The sequence below is a fragment of the Erythrolamprus reginae genome, chromosome 5 (genome assembly GCF_031021105.1).
Source record: "Erythrolamprus reginae isolate rEryReg1 chromosome 5, rEryReg1.hap1, whole genome shotgun sequence".
Lineage (NCBI taxonomy): Eukaryota > Metazoa > Chordata > Lepidosauria > Squamata > Dipsadidae > Erythrolamprus > Erythrolamprus reginae.
The window spans coordinates 112,045,050-112,068,399 of NC_091954.1; the positions used below are offsets into that span (position 1 = coordinate 112,045,050).

The 23,350-nt window shown below is 43.2% G+C and overlaps 1 protein-coding gene across 1 annotated transcript in view; it reads left to right on the plus strand.

Annotated features, from left to right (window-relative positions):
• The window catches only part of CLCN2 (chloride voltage-gated channel 2), a 129,784-nt gene extending 109,667 nt beyond the window's left edge, over nt 1-20,117 (plus strand). Inside the window, 8 exon segments of the mRNA XM_070753740.1 lie at nt 2,047-2,073; nt 2,075-2,156; nt 5,352-5,428; nt 5,635-5,694; nt 10,791-10,829; nt 15,783-15,887; nt 16,644-16,730; nt 18,093-20,117. Coding sequence (XP_070609841.1) covers nt 2,047-2,073; nt 2,075-2,156; nt 5,352-5,428; nt 5,635-5,694; nt 10,791-10,829; nt 15,783-15,887; nt 16,644-16,730; nt 18,093-18,287 — 672 coding nt within the window. The 3' untranslated portion in view covers nt 18,288-20,117.
• Nucleotides 20,118-23,350: the final 3,233 nt, after the last annotated feature.

The following is a 23,350-nucleotide window of genomic DNA, read 5'->3' on the forward strand; positions in this document are numbered from 1 at the left end:
ATACTGTGGATTTACCAACCACGTCTGCTGGAAGTTTGTTCCAAGGATCTACTACTCTTTCAGTAAAATAATATTTTCTCATGTTGCCTTTGATCTTTCCCCCAACTAACTTCAGATTGTGTCCCCTTGTTTTGTGTTCATTTTCCTATTAAAAACACTTCCCTCCTGAACCTTATTTAACCCTTTAACATATTTAAATGTTTCGATCATGTCCCCCCTTTTCCTTCTGTCCTCCACACTATACAGATTGAGCTCATTAAGTCTTTCCTGATACGTTTTATGCTTAAGACCTTCCACCATTCTTGTAGCCCGTCTTTGGACCCGTTCAATTCTGTCAATATCTTTTTGTAGGTGAGGTCTCCAGAACTGAACACAGTATTCCAAATGGGGTCTCACCAGCGCTCTATATAAGGGGATCACAATCTCCCTCTTCCTGCTTGTTATACCTCTAGCTATGCAGCCAAGCATCCTACTTGCTTTTCCTACCCGCCCGACCACACTGCTCACCCCATTTTGAGACTGTCAGAAATCACTACCCCTAAATCCTTCTCTTCTGAGGTTTTTGCTAACACAGAACTGCCAATGCAATACTCAGATTGAGGATTCCTTTTCCCCAAGTGCAGAACTCTGGTATCGACTGCAGAGGCCTTCAGGAAAGCCTTGCCAACTTTGCTGGACATGAAATAAGTTCCTGAAGGCTTCTGACAGTGAAAAGGAAGCTGGGCCGACACTCACAAGTGAGGTGAGTCAGTGGATGACGTCCCTCCCGAAAATAAGACCTGGTGCCTGGTTTTGGTGGCATGTATGTGTGTGTGTGTGCGCCGCACTTACTGTTCCCTACCGGATTGGTCCTGGAGGCCAGTGCAGGGGTGCACATAGGCTGCGGGAGTCACACCCACACCCACATGAGAATTTGCTTCCGCGCATGCGTGAAAGGAAAGAAATTGCCAAAAAAACGCTAAAATCTCACGTATGGAAGCATCCTCGCGCAAGATTTCGGCAATTTTTGGTGATTTCTTTGCTTCCACATATGCACAGAAGCAAATTCTTGACGTTTCCGCTACCGGATTGGCGATCCCAGGTGTACCATGGGCAGCCCAATACTCTGTGTGTGTGTGTGTGTGTGTGTGTGTGTTTGTGAATAAGACAGGGTCTTAAGAAGAGAAAGATTTAGGGGTGGTGATTTCTGATGGTCTCAAAATGGGGTGAACAGTGCAGTCAGGCGGTAGGAAAAGCAAGTAGGATGCTTGGCTGCATAGCTAGAGGTATAACAAGCAGGAAGAGGGAGATTGTGATCCCCTTATATAGAGCTCTGGTGAGACCACATTTGGAATACTGTGTTCAGTTCTGGAGACCTCACCTACAAAAAGATATTGACAAAATTGTACTGGTCCAAAGACGGGCTACAAGAATGGTAGAAGGTCTTAAGCATAAAACGTATCAGGAAAGACTTCATGAACTCAATCTGTATAGTCTGGACTCCGGAGGACAGAAGGAAAAGGGGAGACATGATCGAAACATTTAAATATGTCAAAGGGTTCAATAAGGTCCAGGAGCGAAGTGTTTTTAATAGGAAAGTGAACACAAGAACAAGGGGACACAATCTGAAGTTAGTTGGGGGGAAAGATCAAAAGCAACGTGAGAAAATATTATTTTACAGAAAGAGTAGTAGATCCTTGGAACAAACGTCCAGCAGACGTGGTAGATAAATCTACAGTAACTGAATTTAAACATGCCTGGGATGAACATATATCCATCCTAAGATAAAATACAGAAAATAGTATAAGGGCAGACTAGATGGACCATGAGGTCTTTTTCTGCCATCAGACTTCTATGTTTCTATGTCTTATTTTCGGGGAAACACAGGGTAGGTTTCTCCCTCTGCCTGTGAAGGCACCAAGGGCTCCCCTCTCTCTTATCCGATCGTTTCCTGGGGGGTTTCTCTTTTCCTCATTCCTCAAAGTCACAAACCTGTATTAAAGCATCTGAGTTAAAGTCTTCTCCCTTTCTAATTTCTTCTTCTTCTTTTTTCCCTTCTGCAACCAGATTGTGCCAGAGGAATCCTCATCCTTCCCCCCCTCCACAGAGCGAACCCCGCAAACCCCTGAAGCCGGCTCTGAAACGGGTACCCAGCACTTTATCAGATAACCATACAGGTAACCAGAAAAAAAAGCCCCCATTTTCTCCAGGTGTCCTTGAGCTCTCAATTTTCATTAAATATATATATATTTTTTTTTCAGAAACAAACATAACAAACACCACATATAACATTTAGTGGAGCTACAGTCACTCCGCTCAAAATAGAAGTCTTCATTGTATAAAAAGAAAACAGATCTTATTATTGTTTTAACACCATTTAAAGAATAGATAAATATATCTGTTATAGCACACTACGTAAAAGCACATCAAGAAATGTATAAAAATATACGTAAAAGTTCTTAATTGTAAAATTAAATCAAACAAAGATAAAGAAGATAAGAGAGAGAGAAAATACATTTATGTTATTGATAATCACAATCTAGTAAATTTTTAATATTAAATTCAATTTTCAAAATAAATACAACAACAAACTTATATCTTTTTTTTAAGTTTCTTTATTGTTTTCAAAATAAAAAAGAAAGTATTTCTTACATGTTTTGTTTTGTATTTACAGATCTTAATCCATTTCTATTGCCTTTTGAATATATCATTCATTTCTCTATATGTTTTATTAAATTATGTACATTCAAATATAAATATCATAAGCATGGTATTAAAATAGAGAAAAAGAAAAGAACAGATAAATCATTCATCTCATGTTTTTACTTCATTTCCATTTTGAATGGATTCAAAACAAAAACTGAAAATGTAACAATACAAAGTATCAGTATACAGTGATCCCCCGCTCGTTGCGAGGGTTCCGTTCCAGGACCCCCCGCAACGAGCGGGTTTTCGCGAAGTAGCGCTGCGGAAGTAAAAACACCATCTGCGTATGTGCAGATGGTGTTTTTACTTCCGCAGCGCTAGCGAGGAGCCGAAGATTGGGGGCGGCGTGGGTGTTTTAAAACGTCCCCGCCGACATGGGGGGCTCGCTAGCACCCCCCCGAACCCCCAACCCGGGTTTGGGGGGTGCTAGCGAGCCCCCCATGTCGGCAGGGACGTTTTAAAACACCCGCGCCGCTTTCCAATGAGTCCCGAAGACAAACGCGGAAGTTTGACGTTTGTCTTCAGGACTCATTGGAAAGCGGCGCGGGTGTTTTAAAACGTCCCCGCCGACATGGGGGGCTCGCTAGCACCCCCCCCGAACCCCCAACCCGGGTTTGGGGGGGGTGCTAGCGAGCCCCCCAGGCCGGCTCCGATCGTTTTAAAACAGGCGCGCCGTTCTCCGCTGACTCCTGGCGAACTTCAAGGGCGAAGGGTGGGCGAGCGGGTGCTGGGGGGGGGCTTCGCCCTCCCGCCAGCAAGAGGGGGAAGACCCAGGGAAGCCGCCCAGCAGCTGATCTACCCGGCGCCATCTACGCATGCGTGCCCATAGAAAAAAGGCACGCATGCGCAGATGGTGTTTTGACTTCCGGGTTCAAAAATCGCAAATTACCCTGTTCGCAATGGTTGGGGACGCAATAACCGGGGTATTACTGTACTTATAAAGAATAATATCTTTTTCTTTTTATCCCACCATGTACAGTATATACCTTCTGCCAAATATCGTAAAATTCTGAATCTTCTTGGTTATTTAACCGCCTCCAATTTTCAATGTAAATTCTCACTCCTTACTGCAACACTGCTGTTGTTACCTACCATATTTTTCGTAATGTAAGACGTACCTTAATTTCAAAGGAGGGAAATACGCGGGGGGAAATCTACCTACCAGGCAGTGATGGGCTGCCAAAAATGTTACTGCCACACTGTGGCGATGGCTTATTTTGTGGGTGTGGCTTGATGGTTGTGACCGGGTAGGAGTGGCTTGCCGGCCATGTGACCAGGTGGGAGTGGCTTGACAATCATGTAACCAGGGGTAGCTCAAAGGTCATGTGACTGGGTGGGAGTGGCTTACTGACCAAGATAAGTTTTCAAATAGGTTCTTGGACGCTTTTTCCCGTTGATTAAGTCACATTATTTGAATAGCCGCAAAAAGGACAAAGGACAACATGCTGCTTGTAACATCCATCACTTGCAGGCGCCATTTCGAAACCCTGCTGCAGCTACGCTGTCTGTCTGAAGAAGCGCAAAATTTACACACACACTCCTGACAATTCAAATAATGTATATATAAAGTTTTGCATCCATACCATTACTGTAGGCTGAGAAAAAAAAATGTGGTGCATTACTTTCTGACCCTTGTACATTTTTGGCTCATTTGTGATCCTAAGTTGAGGACTTATAATAAACGGATTATGGGAACTGTTTATGATTGTTGCAGTGTCCTGGGTTCACTTGATCCTAGGATCTTGTCAGAAGGTTGCAAAAAAGGATCAAGTGAACCCAGGACACTGCAACCATTGTAAACAGTTCCCATAATCCGTTTTTTGCTACCTTCTGACAAGCAGAGCCTTCTCTGTGGCGGCCCCGGCCCTCTGGAATCAACAACTTCAGTGATTCATTTAAAAACTCTGGCAAGAAGGGCCATAAAATTGGGTGAAGCTCACTTAAGAACCATGTCACTAAGCTAACAACTGTGGCAAGAAAGATTGCACTTAAGGACTGTCTTATTTAATGACTGAAATGTTGGGCTCAATTGTGGTCGTAAGTCAAGGACTACCTGCATGGCACTTGGGTCTTCCCCCGGGTACTCTCTGAATAATTATGACGTCTCTCTCTTTCTCCCTCCCTCCTACCCTCCCTCTTTCTCTCTGTCTCTTCTTTCTCTGTCTCTTTCTTTCTTTCTTTCTCTTTCTTTCTCATTTTCTTCTCATTTTATCTTTCTCTCTCTCTCTCTTTCTCTCCCACTCTCTCTTTCTCTCCCATGCTTTCTCTCTCTCTCTCTCTTTATTATTCTTTCTCTCCTTTTTTCTCTTTCTTTCTTTCTCTCCCACTCTCTCTTTCTTTCTCTTTCTCTTTCTCTCTCTCATTTTCTCTTTCTCTCTCTCTCTCTCATTTTCTCTCTCATTTTCTTTCTCTCCTCTCTCTTTCACACTCTCTCTCATTTTTTCTTTCTCTCTCATTTTCTCTCTCATTTTCTTTCTCTCCTCTCTCTTTCACACTCTCTCTCATTTTTTCTTTCTCTCTCATTTTCTCTCTCATTTTCTTTCTCTCATTTTTTCTTTCTCTCTTTCTTTCTCTCTCCTTCCCTCTTTCTCTCTCCCTCCCTCTTTCTCTCTCCCTCCCTCTTTCTCTCTGTCTCCCTCTTTCTCTCTCTTTCTCTTTCTCAACAGCTGGGACAACCGAGACGCCAGGGATGACCCTGAGGAACCTTTTTTGCACCAACACCTCAACAGCAGAGTCCGCGGAGGTGAGTTCCCCGTTTTTATCCCCCCCCCCCCAATTCCTCTCTCCATCTTTGAGCCAAGCACACCCCTCCCTCCCCCCCCTCTTCACTTTCCAGGCCTCTGCTCACTCCCTAACGTGTCGGACTTGTCTCCGCTTCGCCCGTTCCCCTCCTGAAATTATGTTCTCTCTCCCTCCCGTTTGTTTTGTTCCCCTGGTAAAAATTAAAAGGAGGAGAATCCGGGGGCGTCCGAAAAGCACAAGTCGAAACGCGTCCGTATTTCCGTGGTGGTAAGTGTGAGCCAGCTGCCCCGTATCCGTTCCTCTCCTTCCGAAAATCACCGGGACTGAAACCTCGATTGGCCCTTAGAGTGGCCGCAAAGGGTTAAAACTCTGCTGAAGGTTACAGGATTTATGAACCTAACTCTCCAATTCAACACAGTTTGGCTTCTGGGATTCATACGTACCTGACTTTAAATAAATCTGCCTGTTTATCCTTATAAACACCCCTAGCATAGTTTAGTATTAACCTTGCATTCTTTCCGACCTTCAATCTGAGCCAGTGTTTTTCAACTGTAGCAACTTTCAGATAGGTGGACTTCCATTCCCAGAATTCCCCAGCCAGCTTTGCCTGGAGGACTTCAACTCCCAGAATTCCCCAGCCATTTTGCCTGGAAGACTTCAACTCCCAGAATTCCCCAGCCAACTTTCCCTGGAAGACTTCAACTCCCAGAATTCCCCAGCCAGGCTAGCTCTTTGCAGCTCATTCTTTGTTATGATGAGGCCAGGAGTCTCCAACCATAGCAACGTTGCCTGGAAGACTTCAACTCCCAGAATTCCCCAGCCATTTTGCCTGGAAGACTTCAACTCCCAGAATTCCCTAGCCAGATTTGCCTGGAGGACTTTAACTCCCAGAATTCTCCAGCCATTTTGCCTGGAAGACTTCAACTCCCAGAATTCTCCAGCCATTTTGCCTGGAAGACTCCAATTCCCAGAATTCCCCAGCCAGCTTTCCCTGGAGAACTCCAACTCCCAGAATTCCCCAGCCAGGCTAGCTCTTTGCAGCTCAGTCTTTGTTATGATGAGACCAGGAGTCTCCAACCTTGGCAACTTTGCCTGGAGGATTTCAACTCCCAGAATTCCCCAGCCAGCTTTCCCTGGAAGACTCCAACTCCCAGAATTCCCCCGCCAGCTTTCCCTGGAAGACTCCAACTCCCAGAATTCCCCCGCCAGCTTTCCCTGGAGGACTCCAACTCCCAGAATTCCCCCGCCAGCTTTCCCTGGAGGACTCCAACTCCCAGAATTCCCCCGCCAGCTTTCCCTGGAAGACTCCAACTCCCAGAATTCCCCAGCCAGCTTTCCCTGGAAGACTCCAACTCCCAGAATTCCCCCGCCAGCTTTCCCTGGAAGACTCCAACTCCCAGAATTCCCCAGCCAGCTTTCCCTGGAAGACTCCAACTCCCAGAATTCCCCCGCCAGCTTTCCCTGGAGGACTCCAACTCCCAGAATTCCATGCTGGCTGGGGAATTCTGGGAATCGAAGTCCACCCATCTTAAAATTGCCACCATTGAGAAACCCTGTTCTATATTATAGAGCTTTGATTGTGCAATATTGCGCGAGTACATTTAGAATAAAACTGTGCTTTTGGTTCCTGCCCAACCCCTAGCTACGGTGACGGGTACTATCCTTATCGTTAGTAGAAATCTTGCACGTGGCACAGTTGTGTTCATTTAGATAAGCCCTTTCTAAATTTCCCGAGGTTGAAAATCACTGATAGAGATAATAACTTGCCAATTAATTTGTGCCCGTATCTTATTTTGCAGATTAAGAAGCGAGCACACAATGCACATTTAATTATGGCATATAAATAGGATTCAGAGTATATAAAGTGCCTGAGGTTGGAAAAATTCTACCTGGTTTGAACTTTCAAAAAGCATTGAGCTATCCAAACTCTTTGCTGACATTCTTTGAGATGATTTTCTGGGACAATTTGTACCCAAAACCCAAATTCAGGCATTGTTTAGAGAGAAAAAATTAAAATTCCCCTAATATGCTTCCTTTTAGCTTAGGAAACTTCAAAATGGAATAGAAATCGAGCCATCCTAAAAGTAATTCAGAAACGCTGTTCTAATGTATAGGCAGTTCTTGACGTACGACCACAATTGAGCCTAACGTTTCAGTCGCTAAGCTTGTTAAGTGCGTTTTGCCCTGTTTTATGACCTTTCTGGACAGCGAAGTGATAATAATAATAATAATAATAATAATAATAATAATAATAATAATGCTGCCACCAATCCTTATTTAGTCATTTGGGTGTTTAATAGATTAAAATTAAATCATCATGTGTTTCTTCAAAAGTAATTAAAAAAAATACTTCTCCATTATTTTTAGTTTCCAACCTTTCATAAAACTTTCCCCAGATCATATAATAATCATACTGTTTATCATTAAGTTTTAAAGTTAAGCCTTTAAAGTAACCCTTAAATATCAGTTGACCAGAGGAAAAAAAAAGTTCTAGCCCAACAGGTGGGATTCCTTGATAGTTTCTGGTTGGTTTCCAATAAGCTAACTTGGATGGCCCACAAGTTCAAACCAGCTTGGGGGCTCCACTTTTTCTTTAAAAAAAACAAAAAAAACAATTTTTATTAATTTTCAACTTTTTCTAAAGGTCCTAAGGCACGTTTTTCCAGTGCTGTTCTAATTTCGAATGGTCATGAAATGAAGCCAAAGACTCCCTCTATGGCCACAGTCCAGTGCCTTCAGCACAGTTCGGCCTCTCGTTTTGATTGCGGTTTTTGTGTTAGCGGTCGCTCAAAACAGTCTTCTCTCTCCCTTCGACAAACCAGTTGATTTATGTAGCCGTCTCCTCTGGAACAGCCAATCCTAAACCTTTATTGCCTTCCTCCCTGCCTCACGCTTCCATCTTTCTCTCCTGCAAATAAATCTGGATAATGAAAGTGATTTTTTTTGGGGGGGTGATTCTCTGCCGGCCTCTAATAAAAGGACGAAAGGGGCCTGAAATAGAGACAATCCCACTGGGTGGACATTGGCTTTTGAAGGGCTTTTATCCTCGTTTCGTTGATGGGGTCTTGTTTTCTCGCACGAAACTATAGGAAATAAATTTCCCGGGCTCCTGGAATGTGTTTTCCAAATCAAGAAGTCAAGAAGTGTAGCTGTTTGCAGCTCGGTTTTTATGATGATGCAGAATAGAATAGAATAGAATAGAATAACTAATAGAATAACTCTCCACGATTGACCTCTCCAGGTTCCTAAGAGGCCAGTAAGGGGCGTATATAAGTGCACTGATGTGCCTATCGTCCCCTGTCCAATTGTCTTTCCTTACCTCATATATCATATATATTCTCTCCTTATCTATATATATATATATCATATATATTCTCTCCTTATCTCTTATATCAAATATATTCTCTCCCTCCCATCTACTTCTCTTCTTTTTACTTTCTATCGTTATATATATTACTTAATGTCTATTCTCTTCCATATGTATTGTATATTGGACAAAGAATAAATAAATAAATAAATAAATAATAAATAGAATAGAATAGAACAGAACAGATTCAATTCAATTCAATTCAACTCAATTCAATTTATTAGATTTGTATGCCGCCCCTCTCCGAAGACTCGGGGCGGCTCACAACAATAATAAAAACAATATTCCAGCGAAAACAAATCTAATACTATTAAAAAGCACATAAAACCCTATCCTATTTAAAAAAAGCAAACAACATATACATACCCAAACATAAATATAAAAAAAGCCTGGGGGAAAGGTGTCTCAACTCCCCCATGCCTGGCAGTATAGATGGGTCTTGAGTAATTTACGAAAGACAAGGAGTATGGGGGCAGTTCTAATCTCCGGGGGGAGTTGATTCCAGAGGAATGGGGCTGCCACAGAGAAGGCTCTTTCCCTGGGGCCCGCCAAACGACATTGTTTGGTTGACGGGACCCGGAGAAGGCCAACTCTGTGGGACCTTATCGGTTGCTGGGATTCGTGCGGTAGCAGACAGTTTTGGAGGTATTCTGGTCCAATGCCATGTAGGGCTCTAAAAGTCATGACCAACATTTTGAATTGTGACCGGAAACTGATCGGCAGCCAATGCAGGCCACGGAGTGTTGCAGAAACGTGGGCGAATCTAGGAAGCCCCACAATGGCTCTCGCGGCCGCATTCTGCACGATCTGAAGTTTCCGAACACTTTTCAGAGGTAGCCCCATGTAGAATAGAATAGAATAGAATAGAATAGAAATTTATTGGCCAAGTGTGATTGGACACATAAGGAATTTGTCTTGATGCGGATGCTCTCAGCGTTCATAAAAGAAAAAGATACATTTGTCAAGAATCATGTGGTACAACACTTAATGATTGTCATAGATGCTAATGCAACGGAAGCATCAAATAACACAGCAGCTCTCCTGCAAAGGTCCTGTGCATGGGTTTAAGGGACCAATGCAAGCAAGGAGTTGAAAGTCTATGACAGTCTCAAAATGGGTGAACTGTGCAGTCAGGCGGTAGGGAAAGCGAGTAGAATGCTTGGCTGCATAGCTAGAGGCATAACAAGCAGGAAGAGGGAGATGGTGATCCCGCTGTATAGAGCGCTGGTGAGATCCCATTTGGAATACTGTGTCCAGTTCTGGAGACCTCACCTACAAAAAGATATGGATCAAATTGAACGGGTCCAAAGAGGGGCTACAAGAATGGTGGAAGGTCTTAAGCATAAAACGTATCAGGAAAGACTTCATGAACTCAATCTGTCTAGTCTGGAGGACAGAAGCGAAAGGGGGGATATGATCTAAACATTTAAATTCAAGACAGTGTGGATCTTTGGTTCCCTTTGTTCCCACAAAGCGGTATACAGGTAGGTAATTCCTCAAAGTACGACCCCAATGGAGCCCCAGATTTCTAAGCGAGACATTGGCTAAGTGAATGCTGCCTTATTTTATGACCTTACTGGCCTCCGGTGCGAAGTAAACATTGTTAGGTTAGTCGCAAGGTTGTTAAAGTGGATCCTGGCTTCCCCGCTGACTTTCATTGTGAGAAGGTCGCAAAAGAGGATCCCTTGACCCCAGGGACCTGCAGCCATCATAAATATGAGCCAGTGGCCCATTGGATCTGGATTTTGATCATGTTGCTGAGGGTGGGTAGGAATGCCGCAACGGTTATAAGGGTCCTCAATTGCTTTCCTTGTAATTTGGAATGGTCAGATAAATGGCCAGCTCCTGATTCTCCTCATTTGACTGCAGTCCCTTTGTCATCCATCTGGTCAGCTGGGCCTTCCGTCCTTTCAGGGCTCAGTCGTGCCCTCCGTCCCTTTTCCCACATGTGTGGCTGGTGGTGAATATCCTTCCTCTCCTTGTTTTTTACTTGTAGGAAGAATTTGATCCGGTGAGCGAGATGACTCCAACTGAGGTGAGGTTCTGGCCGTTTCCCATCTTGACTGAGAGGCTCCAACTGTGAATGAAGAATCATTTCTGCCACCTCCATAGAATGGAATGGAGTAGAGTAGAATGGAATAGAATAGAATAGAATAATGAATAGAATAATGAATAGAATAATGATTGGAATAGAATAGAATGGAATTAGAATTGGAATAGAATAATATAGAATAGAATAGAATAATGAATAGAATAATGATTGGAATAGAATAGAATGGAATTAGAATTGGAATAGAATAATATAGAATAGAATAGAATAATGAATAGAATAATGATTGGAATAGAATAGAATGGAATTAGAATTGGAATAGAATAATATAGAATAGAATAGAATAATGAATAGAACCATGAATAGAATAATGATTGGAATAGAATAGAATAGAATTGGAATAGAATAGAATAGAATAGAATAATGAATAGAATAATGATTAGAAAAGAATAGAATGGAATTAGAATTGGAATAGAATAATGAATAGAATGGAATTAGAATTGGAATAGAATAATGAATAGAATAATGAATAGAATGGAATTAGAATTGGAATAGAATAGAATAATGAATAGAATAATGAATAGAATGGAATTAGAATTGGAATAGAATAGAATAATGAATAGAATGGAATTAGAATTGAAATAGAATAGAATAGAATAATGAATAGAATAGAATAGAATAGAATAGAATGATGCATGGAATAGAATAGAATAAAATAATGCATGAAATACAATAGAATAGAACAGAACAGAATAGAATAATGAATGGAATAGAATTCTTTATTGGCCAAGTGTGATTGTACACACAAGGAATTTGTCTTGGGTGCCTATGCTCTCAGTGTACATAAAAGAAAAGATACAGTTGTCAAGTATCATGAGGTACAACCTTTAATGATGTCATGGGATCCAAGTAAGCAATCAGGAAACAATTAATATCAATATAAATCGTAAGGATACAATGCCCCACGTTACATTCGTACAGTCATAAGTGGGAGGAGACGGGTGATAGGAATGATGCGAAGACTAATAGCAATAGTAATGCAGCCTTAGTGAATAGACCTCTATATACTGTACAAGTCAGAAAGAGGGCGGTGAATATATTTACTGACCCATCACATCCTGGACACAAATTGTTTCAACTCCTACCCTCAAAACGTCGCTATAGAGCACTGCACACCAAGACAACTAGACACAAGAACAGTTTTTCCCCGAATGCCATCACTCTGCTAAACAAATAATTCCCTCAACACTGTCAGACTTTCTACTAAATCTGCACTTCTATTTCTACTATTTTTTTCTCATCATTCCTATCACCCATCTCCTCCCACTTAGGACTGTATGACTGTAACTTGTTGCTTGTATCCTAAGATTTTTATTAATATTGATTGTTTCTTCATTGCTTATTTGACCCATATGATGATCATTAAGTGTTGTACCACATGATTCTTGACAAATTTATATTTTCTTTTATGTACACCGAAAGCATATGCACCAAGACAAATTCCTTGTGTGTCCAATCACACTTGGCCCATAAAGAATTTTAGTCTATTCTATTCTGTTCTGTTCTAGTTTGACAGCAGTGAGGGAATTATTGGTTCAGCAGAGTGATGGCGTTTGGGGAAAAACTGTTCTTGTGTCTAGTTGTGTTATTAACACAACTACCACATGTGAAAGAAGATTCCATTATTTTTTTTGCATTGCCAACAATTTGGATTAAATTTGGGATATATATATATATTTGGGGGGTGGGGTGTATATAAATTTTTCTTTATTTTTTCTCCAACATACAGTCAAAACAACATGAGCATAAAAAAACAGAATCAGTGCCTAAAATAATAATACATTATACAGTATTTCTTTGATACGTTAAACATTCAGAGAAAAAAATGCTAATAATGCTTTTAATATATACAGTACTTTTTATCCTCTTCTTTGCTAAATTAATTGAAATTAACTACACGAGACATATTTCATAGCAATATTATAAAATCTAATCCCTTATATTCCCTTTTCCTATCTATAATAAAACATAAACATCTTAAATTAATATCTAATTTAATCCTTTCATCTCTATGTTAACTCCTTATCCATTGCTGCCACCAATCCTTATTTCGTCATATGGGTCTTTAATAGATTAAAATTAAATCATCATGTATTCCTTCAAAAGTAATTAAGAAATTACTTCTCTATTATTTTTAGTTTCCAACCTTTCATAAAACTTTCCGCAGATCTTTGGGATATATTTTCACCAATTGGGTCAGGGCCTAATATCATCTCTAACACATCTTATAATTTATTTATTTATTTTATTTATTTATTTTGTCCAATGCACAATGAGGGTTTTAGTGGGTATATATCTATATACACATAGTAAAATACATGATGATGGTTATAGAGGAGATACTCATAGTAAAATATATCTAAAGAAATAATAGAAAAGAAGGTATAGTAATAGAACATATCAATGAAAGAATAGAAGAAGTGATATAGGAATAGAAGAAAGGAATAGGAGATATAGGAGAGCAATAGGACAGGGGACGGAAGGCACTGTAGTGCACTTATGCACGCCTCTTACTGACCTCTTAGGAATCTGGATAGGTCAACCGTGGATAATCTAAGGGTAAAGTGTTGGGGGTTTGGGGATGACACTATGGAGTCCAGTAATGAGTTCCACGCTTCGACAACTCGGTTACTGAAGTCATATTCCTTACAGTCAAGTTTGGAGCGGTTAATATTAAGTTTAAATCTGTTGTGTGCTCTTGTGTTGTTGTGGTTGAAGCTGAAGTAGTCGCCGACAGGCAGAACGTTGCAGCATATGATCTTGTGGGCAATACTTAGATCATTTATTTATTTATTATTTATTATTTATTTATTATTTAGATTTGTATGCCGCCCCTCTCCGCAGACTGTTTAAGGCGTCTTAGTTCTAAACTTTCTAGGCCCAGGATTGAAAGTCTAGTTTCGTAGGGTATTCTATTTTGAGTGGAGGAGTGAAGGGCTCTTCTGGTGAAGTATCTTTGAACATGTTAATGTCTGAGATGCAATATGGGTTCCAAACAGATGAGCTGTATTCGAGGATGGGTCTTTTCTTTTTTATTAAATTCTTTTTTTATTAAATCAACTCATTTGTCATTTTGTAGCATCTGGGGTGGGGGGAAAGACTTTATTATCTTTTTCTTCTGGTTTTTTCCTGCTGCTGGAGAGGTTTGCAATTGAACCTTGGATGATCTGCAAAATAGGCCCTGTGCCATTGATAGAGCATGAGATTGCTACAATTGCCTTAATCAAGAAGTGCTGGGAACGATCTGATAATGCGCTGTCCATAAAGATCTCCAATACCCAGTAATCCATCTCTGCGTCTCTTTGAATTACAGCAAATAATTAACAGAGCAGAAGCCTTCGAGGTGGTTGCTAAGAGCTGGGGTGGGGGGACAGCTTGTCTCTGGTTGCACCACTGTAGGCTTTCTCGTAATCGTCTATCTGCTTTCAATTATTCGCACATTGGCTGCCAGAAAACAAAACACTTAAGCCAGATAAAGACCTCAGCAGATAATTCACACAACTTGCAAAATTTGATTAGAATTGCTTTTTCAAAAAAAAATATCTACAGCCTCATGTCTGCAAATCCAGCTTGTGTGGTTTCGTTCGTTATTCCAAAAATCATGAAAATCCCAAATAGGTGAACTCTGGAACCAAGTGAAGCGTATTAATCTGGAAACGGTCACGTCTTCCAAAGTCAGTGTGGTGCAGCAATTAGAATTTTTAATTTTTTTAAAAAAGAGAGATTCAAGTTTTAGATCCCTTTAGGCACAAGTGGGAGGCCGGCGGGTTGCAATTGTTTTTTCTGCAACCTTAACTATCCATTGAAATCTGCATCGGTTCTGTTTGGTTGCTGTACCAAAGCAGACAGTCACAGAAATACGAAGACATACTCAATAATTCCTCTGTACAACTGTATCAACAGAATAGCAAAGCTTCTCCTAAAATCTAGTGATATCTGTATACAGTGGTACCTCTACTTATGAACTTAATTCGTTACATGACCAGGTTCTTAAGTAGAAAAGTTTGTAAGAAGAAGCCATTTTTCCCATAGGAATCAATTTATTTATTTTATTTATTTATTTATTAGATTTGTACACCGCCCCTCTCCGCAGACTCTGGGTGGTTGTAAAAGCAAATAATGTGTGCGATTGGGAAAACCACAGGGAGGGAGGAGACCCTGCTTCCTTCCAGGGGATTCCTAGAGAGGCCCCATGGAGGCTTTTCCCTGCCTTTTCTGGCCCTGTTTCCTCCCAGGAGATTCCTAGAGAGGCCCCATGGAGGCTTTTCCCTGCCTTTTCCGGTTACAGTTTCAGAGTCCCAGGAGATTCCTAGAGAGGCCCCATGGAGGCTTCTCCCTGCCTTTTCCGGTTACAGTTTCAGAGTCCCAGGAGATTCCTAGAGAGGCCCCATGGAGGCTTCTCCCTGCCTTTTCCGGTTACAGCTTCAGAGTCCCAGGAGATTCCTAGAGAGGCCCTATGGAGGCTTCTCCCTGCCTTTTCCGGTTACAGTTTCAGAGGCTTGGGTTTGTAAATGGAAAATGGTTCTTGAGAAGAGGCAAAAAAAAATCTTGAACACCTGGTTCTTATCTAGAAAATTTCATAAGTAGAGGCGTTCTTAGGTAGAGGTACCACTATAGTTTTAAGTGTGTTCAGCTCCAGATTGTTCCGATTGTACAACAGAGGTTTTCAAACTTGGCAACTTTACTCCACAAATCTTCAAGTTGCCAAGTTTGGGGACCCCTGGTCTACAATGAGAGAATCCTTTATTGGTAGAACTTTGTTGAACGGTGGATAGTCAGGGAAAAATATTTTAAATGTTATACAGCAAGTGCAATAAAAAACAAAATACAATAAATGTCAGTTGACCTGCTGCATGAATGCATCTCCTGAACTTGTAGGTTATGGAATGGGAGGAACGACAACTCGATCAGTTGGTCAATTTCAACAACTGCAAGATTGATCCGGCACCTTTCCAGCTGGTAGAACGGACTTCTTTGCACAAGGTAGATTGTGGGTCCCGAAGCAGAGCTATTAGGTCCTTGACTTAGTGTCATAATAGGAGCCCAAAATTTCCATTGCTAAGCAAGAGGGAGAGGGGGCGGGAGGGAGGGAGGAGGAGAGAGAGAGAGAGAGAAGGAGGGAGGGAGGGATGGGGGCAGAGAGAGAGGGAGGAATGGAGGGAGGCGGAGTATTTGCTTTCAGACCAAGCTAAGAAGTGGATGAAGCCTTTGTTGCATTGTTGACATAGACCAAGGGTCAGCAACCCACGGCTCTGGAGCTGCATGTGGCTGTTTCATCCCTCTGCTGAGGGTCCTTGTCACTTAAAATATGCATCACAACTGCCAATTTGTGATACTCACTGGCGCGCAATTTATTGCGCTTTTCGTCCTCCGGTAGGACGAAAAGCACAATTTATTGAGCTTTTGACAGCAATTTATTGAGCTTTTCGTCCCCAACCATGGATAAGTCTAAGAAGAGTTTCAGAAGAAAACAGAACGTTTAACATATGCTAGTTCTGTGGCTCCTCAAGAAATAGTCAGGAAAAACTACTGGGAAAAACACGGGAAAGATTTTGTGGCTCCTGGTGTTTTCTTTTTTGTGGGAAACGGATCCAAATGGCTCTCTGAGTGTTTACGTTGCCAACCCTTAGCATAGACCAAGGACCTCCTTTACATTGACTTGGACCTATGGATGGAGCTTGTGGGTGCCACATTTGTGTATGTTGTGATGCTCAGCTGGGTTGTTTCCATCTCTTCCAGACCCACACCATATTCTCCCTCTTGGGAGTGGACCACGCTTACGTCACCAGCATCGGGCGCCTGATTGGGGTGGTGTCCCTCAAGGAGGTGAGTAGCACTTAGAAGGGTCACCCCAAATGTCCTGACCCTTCAGAGGTTTGCCTTGATTTTGTCCAATGTCATGCCATAGCCTATGTGCGGCAAAAAAATGTTTCTTAAGGTCATCCTATATCCGTGTTTTCAATTTTGGCAAGTTTAATATCCGTGGACTTCAATTCCAGCTGGGGAATTCTGGGAATTGAAGTCCACCTATATTAAGTGAGGCCTACTTGTGCCAAAGCCTAAGCAATTCTATCTATGAGACACCTGTATTTATACATACAGAATTACAAAATATTAGAACTCCAAGATAACTGCCTGATAGACAGAGGTCTGATATACAGTGTTCCCTCGATTTTCGCAGGTTCAAACTTCGCAAAAAGTCTATACCACGGTTTTTCAAAAATATTAATTAAAAAATACTTAGTGTTTTCCCCCCCCTATACCATAGTTTTTCCCGCCCGATGACGTCATATGTCATCGCCAAACTTTTGTCCACCTTTAATACATTTTTTTTTTAATAAACTTTAATAAATAACCCTGGTGAGTAATAATCTAAATGGTTGCTAAGGGAATGGGAAATTGCAATTTAGGGGTTTAAAGTGTTAAGGGAAGGCTTGGGATACTGTTCATAGCCAAAAATAATGTATTTACTTCCGCATCTCTTCTTCGTGGAAATTCGACTTTCGCGGGCGGTCTCGGAACGCATCCCCCGCGAAAATCGAGGGAACACTGTACACCCTTATGTATCAAACAGCTATCTTTTAATTCTAATATCAGCACCATTAATCAGCATCATATGTTGTGAGCCGCCCTGAGTATACTATTATTATTATTATTATTATTATTATTAATTATTATTATTAAATTATTTAAACCAGTGGTTCTCAACCTGGGGGTCAGGACCCCTTTGGGGGTTGAACGACCATTTCACAGGGTTCGCCTAAGACCATGGGAAAAGACAAATTTCCCCTGGTGTTAGGTAAAGCTTCTATATGCCTCCAAATATTGGGGTCCTCATTATACCGACCTCAGAAGGATGCAAGGCTGAGTCAACCTTGAGCCGGTCAGGATCGAACTCCTGGCTTTGGGAAGGGTCAGCCTGCAATACTGCATTCTAACCACAGAGCCTCGGTGGTGCAGTGGTGAGAGCACAGTACTGCAGGCTACTTCTGCTGATCACTGGCTGCCCTCAGTTTGGCAGATCGAATCTCACCAGGCTCAAGGTTGACTCAGCCTTCCATCCTTCCAAGGTCGGTAAAACGAGGACCCAGATTGTTGGGGGCAATACGCTGACTCTCGGTAAGCCGCTTAGAATGACCGCTGCGGCCTCTCCCCCAATTCATCTCTTCCTCTCTTCCTCTCTTCCAGCTGCGCAAAGCTATTGAGGGTTCGGTCACTGCCAAAGGAGTGAAGGTGCGCCCCCCGCTGGCGAGCTTCCGGGAGAGCACAACCAGCAGCAGCGACATGGAGGCTACCGAAATCCACCAGCTGTGGGATCGGCGGCAGCGGCACTCCATCCCCCGCGAGTTCAGCCCTTCCGAGAGCGACGACAAGTGCCAGTGAAGAACCTGCTAAACGAGAGACAAATTCATGGTCGCCGCGCCTTGGCGGTTGCTTTCGCCGATGGGCCTCTTCTAAGGATGCCTTCACATTCCGGCTTTGGAAACTTCAAGAGGACAGCCTGTCCCTGGAATAACTGGAGAATCGCCATCCAGAACCTTGAAGCTGCCTCTCCCCCCCCCTCCCCTTCCGGTGTCCCGTTAGCTCCATCCTTGGTCTCAGGGTTCATTTAAGACTTCCCCCTTCTCCCATCGTCCCATTATCCGGCAGCTCTGCTCCGCTTCGGAACGAGAGCTGGGTAAGAATTGGAGAAGGGAGGCTGTTGGAGGCGGGAGAGGATGGGTGCGGCGGGGGTCTTTTCAGATGCCTTCTGCTCATCTCAACGTTGCCGCACAGGTCCCCTTGTACCCCACCCTGCCTCAAGCATCACGCATCTCACTCGGACCACCTCCGAGCACCGTTAAAGACTTCCTTCGGCCGTTCTCAGCAGCGTTGCAGGTGGGCCGTCCACCTTGGAGGAGTTGGTCAAGATCGGTCTTCCTTGCAGTCTCGTCACTGTGCCTCCCCCTATTTTTTTTCCCCCGGGTTTGAAAGGAAAAGGAACTTTTTGACAGCTGTGCTGAAACCACTAGGTATCTCTCTCCGTGTTCTGAATTTCTCCCTTTAAATCTTCAGCGCTGACCCAGCCGTACCGTGTACGGCGAGCCCCCTCCCTCTGTAGGATAAATCCTAAGTAATGGATTGGGTTTGGGGGGTTGTGGGTAGGGTTTGGGGGTCCCGAATAAAACCGACACTGGATTTCTTGAGCTACTGAACCAGGCAGCCCCCTTTGCCCCCACCCCAACCCGACTACCAGACCCTGGAATTCTTCCCTTCCGCCTTCCTCTCTCTGTGGAACCCACTCATGCTCCAATCCACAGGCAGAGGAGAGAGAAAGGAGGATGCCCGTATGTACATACCGAAGATTTTTATACATATATATATCTATATTAATTTAAATTACCGAAAAGAATAGAGTTATATGATAAATGAAGGGAGTGTCTGGTATGTATCTAAGCCATAGAGCGTTGCGGGAACAGAGCCTGGTTTGTTGTTCCTTGACATGGACCGGATCACAACTAGAGTAAAGAGATGGTTGGGTGTCCGCATGAGGCAGTGTAGCCTAATGGTTAAGGCTCCAGGCTGCAGATCATGAAACACTTGAGCTCTATAGACATGACTTGGGGACTTGGGCTGGCCACTAGGAGATTGGGAGCTCTAGTCCTGATTAAGGCATGAAAACCTGGCCAATGACCAGGAGGCTGTGATTTCTAGTCCCACCTTAGGCATTCAAGCCAGCTGGTTGACTTTGGGCCAATCAGCAGGAGATGATGAGTTCTAGTCCCAGTTCAGGTGTGAAATCTGGGCAAATCACCAGGAGACTGCGAGTTCTAGTCCCACCTTAGGCTCGAAAAGCTCCACTTGAAAGATTGAGAGTTCAATCTTAGGGAACGGCAGAAGTTTCTCTCCTGGTACAAAAAGAGGAAATATCTGCTGTGAGCTCTGCGTGGCGTCAGGAAGGGCATCGGGCCAGTAAACTCTCAGCCTCAACCAATCACCCCGAATTTATCCCGATTAAGGGATTACAGAGTCGTAAAAAAGGGAGGGGGTATTTTTATTCATGGTTAGTTGGATTTTTATGTTAGGCTCCAATTCCATCTATTGTGGGAACCCAGAAGTGGGTTAATACTGATAACCCAGGTTAAAGGTATTGTGTGAATGTGCTCAATGTCTACTTTTCTTTTGCGGGGGAGAAGAAACTCAGGATTCTTTTCAATAAATTATTTCTTCTCATCTCTGACGTCCTCCGTAAATTGATCTAACCAACCGGATCTTTCAAATAAACACACACACAAACACATATACAAACATCCCAGATGATGCATGCTGGTTAGTAGCTAGGTGGAAAATGTCCACAAATCCCAGATTCGAGGGGAAAAATATAGCTGAAGAATATATTCAATAATAAATTCACAATTCGAAGTGTTGGTTATGACCTATAAAACCCTTCATGGCATCGGACCGCAATAACTCCAGGACCGCCTTCTGCCGCACGAATCCCAGCGACCAGTTAGGTCCCACACAGCTGGCCTTCTCCCGGTCCCGTCGACTAAACAATGTCGTTTGGCGGGAACCAGGGGAAGAGCCTTCTCTGTGGCGGCCCCGACCCTCTGGAACCAGCTCCCGCCGGAAATTAGAACTGCCCCCACCCTCATTGCCTTTCGTAAACTTCTTAAAACCCACCTCTACCATCAGGCATGGGGGAACTGCTCTTTTATCTGTAACACTAATTACAGCAGCCCCACCCAACCACAGGTGGCCTCACTTATCTCCTGTAATAATCCTTCAGTTGTTGTCTCCTATGCATCACTCTACGCATGTGTGGATGTGTCATAAGTTCTTGTTCAGAATCCAGGGGTGATAAGGATGATTGATCTCCTGGGCTGTCTGCCAAACTCCCCTCTTCCAAGTCACCCCCACCTTCTTCTTCTTCCGAGGAAACTTCACTACCTGACTCTGTCGGCAATAAAACTGCCCATGCCCCCCCCCATGCAAGAATTTGCTTCCGCGCATGCACAGAAGCAAAGAAAGTGGTGAAAAGCGGAGAAATCTCATGCTCGCACACACAAGTCTTCGGACAGGGGCAGAATACAAGTCTAATTTTGGGGCTTTCTTTGCTTCTGCGCATGTGCGGAAGAATTTGCAAATAAAGATTTTCGCCGAGTTCTTGTGTAAGGGAGAGCGCGCCGCCGGCACGCATGCCCGCACCAGCCTCCAGGACCTATCCGGTAGGGCAGGGGCAGGGGCAGGCAAAGTTGGCTCTTCTATGAGCTAGCATGATTGGCTGAAGAATTCTAGGAGTTGAAGTCCACAAGTCAAAGAAGAGCCAACTTTGCCTACGGTAGGAAAAGTATCTCTTCTCTGAGACCAACAACATTCAGGAACATAATCTCTGATTACGCCATTATTATTATTATTATTATTATTATTATTATTATTATTATTATTATTAAAATTTGTATGCCGCCCCTCTCCGCAGACTCGGGGCGGCTCACAACAATAATAAACAGTATACCATAAACAAATCTAATATTTAAAAGAAGAAGAAATATCTAAAAGCCCATTGTATAAAACCATACAACACAAGTATGCAATACATAAAACTATACAAGCCTGGGAGAAATGTCTCAATTCCCCCATGCCTGGCGGTATAGATGGGTCTTAAGCAATTTACGAAAGACAAGGAGGGTGGAGGCAGTTCTGATCTCTGGGGGGAGTTGATTCCAGAGGGCCAGGGCCACCACAAAGAAGGCTCTTCCCCTGGAGCCTGCCAGATGACATTGTTTAGTCAACGGGACCCGGAGAAGGCCAACTTTCTGGGACCTTATTGGCCGCTGGGATTCGTGCGGCAGAAGACGGTCTCGGAGGTATTCTGGTCCGATGCCATGTAGGGCTTTATAGGTCATTACCAACACCATATTGACTGATAGCCCTGATTGTGGTAAGGTGGTAATGTAAAACCTCAATTTTTTACTTTTATATGATGTGTGCATGTGTGCTGGAGGTGATTTAGGCCTCAGCTATCCTCTGACATGGCTCCATGTGCTACCTGTGGCACGCACACCATAGGTTTGCCATCACTGCCCTACACCATCCCCGATCAATGGCAGCCCAATCTCCCCTAGAATATAGGTAGCTCTCTATTTACAACCACATTTGTAAGCCCCCAAATGGTTGCTAAGCATAGACAGTGATGTACAGTACAATTTTCCTTGCCGTTGTTATTATATGAATCACTGCCATTAAATTAGGGTCTAAGGAACCTCGGATGGTTCTTTTGATTCAAGGCAAAAATCCGGAACATTTATGGATGTAAAGGAGTGGGGGGAGGGCAGGGGATTAGCATTTAAATTACAGTAATTAAGCTTTACATCAACACTTTAAAAGAGACTCATTTAAATGATTAAAAGCAACGCTACCCGCTGATGTTTTTCCCCCTTTCTTTCTGGGAATGGTGCTACTGAATCTTGTGACTTCATAACTGAGCAAAGGAGTTATGTAGGCAGAGGTTTTATTCTCACCACCAATGCCTGGTTTTTCTCTTACAATACCCGCTGCAGGTGATTGCTGGATTTTGTATTTGTATTTGTATTTATTAGATTTGTATGCCACCCCTCTCCGAAGACTCGGGGCAGCTAACAACAATATAAAAAGATTATGTAAACAAATCTAATATTAAAAAACAATTTAAAAAAACCCCAATTTAAATAACCACTCATACATACAAGCATACCATGTATAAATTCTGTAAGCCTAGGGGAAGGGAAATTTCAATTCCCCCATGCCTGATGACAGAGGTGGGTTTTAAGGAGCTTGCGAAAGGAAAGGAGGGTGGGGGCAACTCTGATATCTGGGGGGAGCTGGTTCCAGAGGGTCAGGGCCACCACAGAGAAGGCTCTTCTCCTGGGTCCCGCCAAATGACATTGCTTAGTCGACGGGACCCGGAGAAGGCCAACTCTGTGGGACCTAACAGGTCGCTGGGATTCGTGCGGCAGAAGGCGGTCCCGGAGATATTCTGGTCCGATGCCATGAAGGGCTTTATAGGTCATAACCAACACTTTGAATTGTGACCGGAAATTGATCGGCAGCCAATGCAGACTGTGGAGTGTTGGTGTAACATGGGCATACTTAGGGAAGCCCATGACTGCTCTCGCAGCTGCATTCTGCACGATCTGAAGTTTCCAAACACTTTTCAAAGGTAGCCCCATGTAGAGAGCGTTACAGTAGTCGAATCTTGAGGTGATGAGGGCATGAGTGACTGTGAGCAGTGAGTCCCGGTCCAGATAGGGCCGCAACTGGTGCATCAGGCGAACCTGGGCAAACGCTCCCCTCGCCACAGCTGAAAGATGTTTCTCTAATGTGAGCTGTGGATCGAGGAGGATGCCCAAGTTGCAGACCCTCTCTGAGGGGGTCAATAATTCCCCCCCCCCAGGGTTATGGACGGACAGATGGAATTGTCCTTGGGA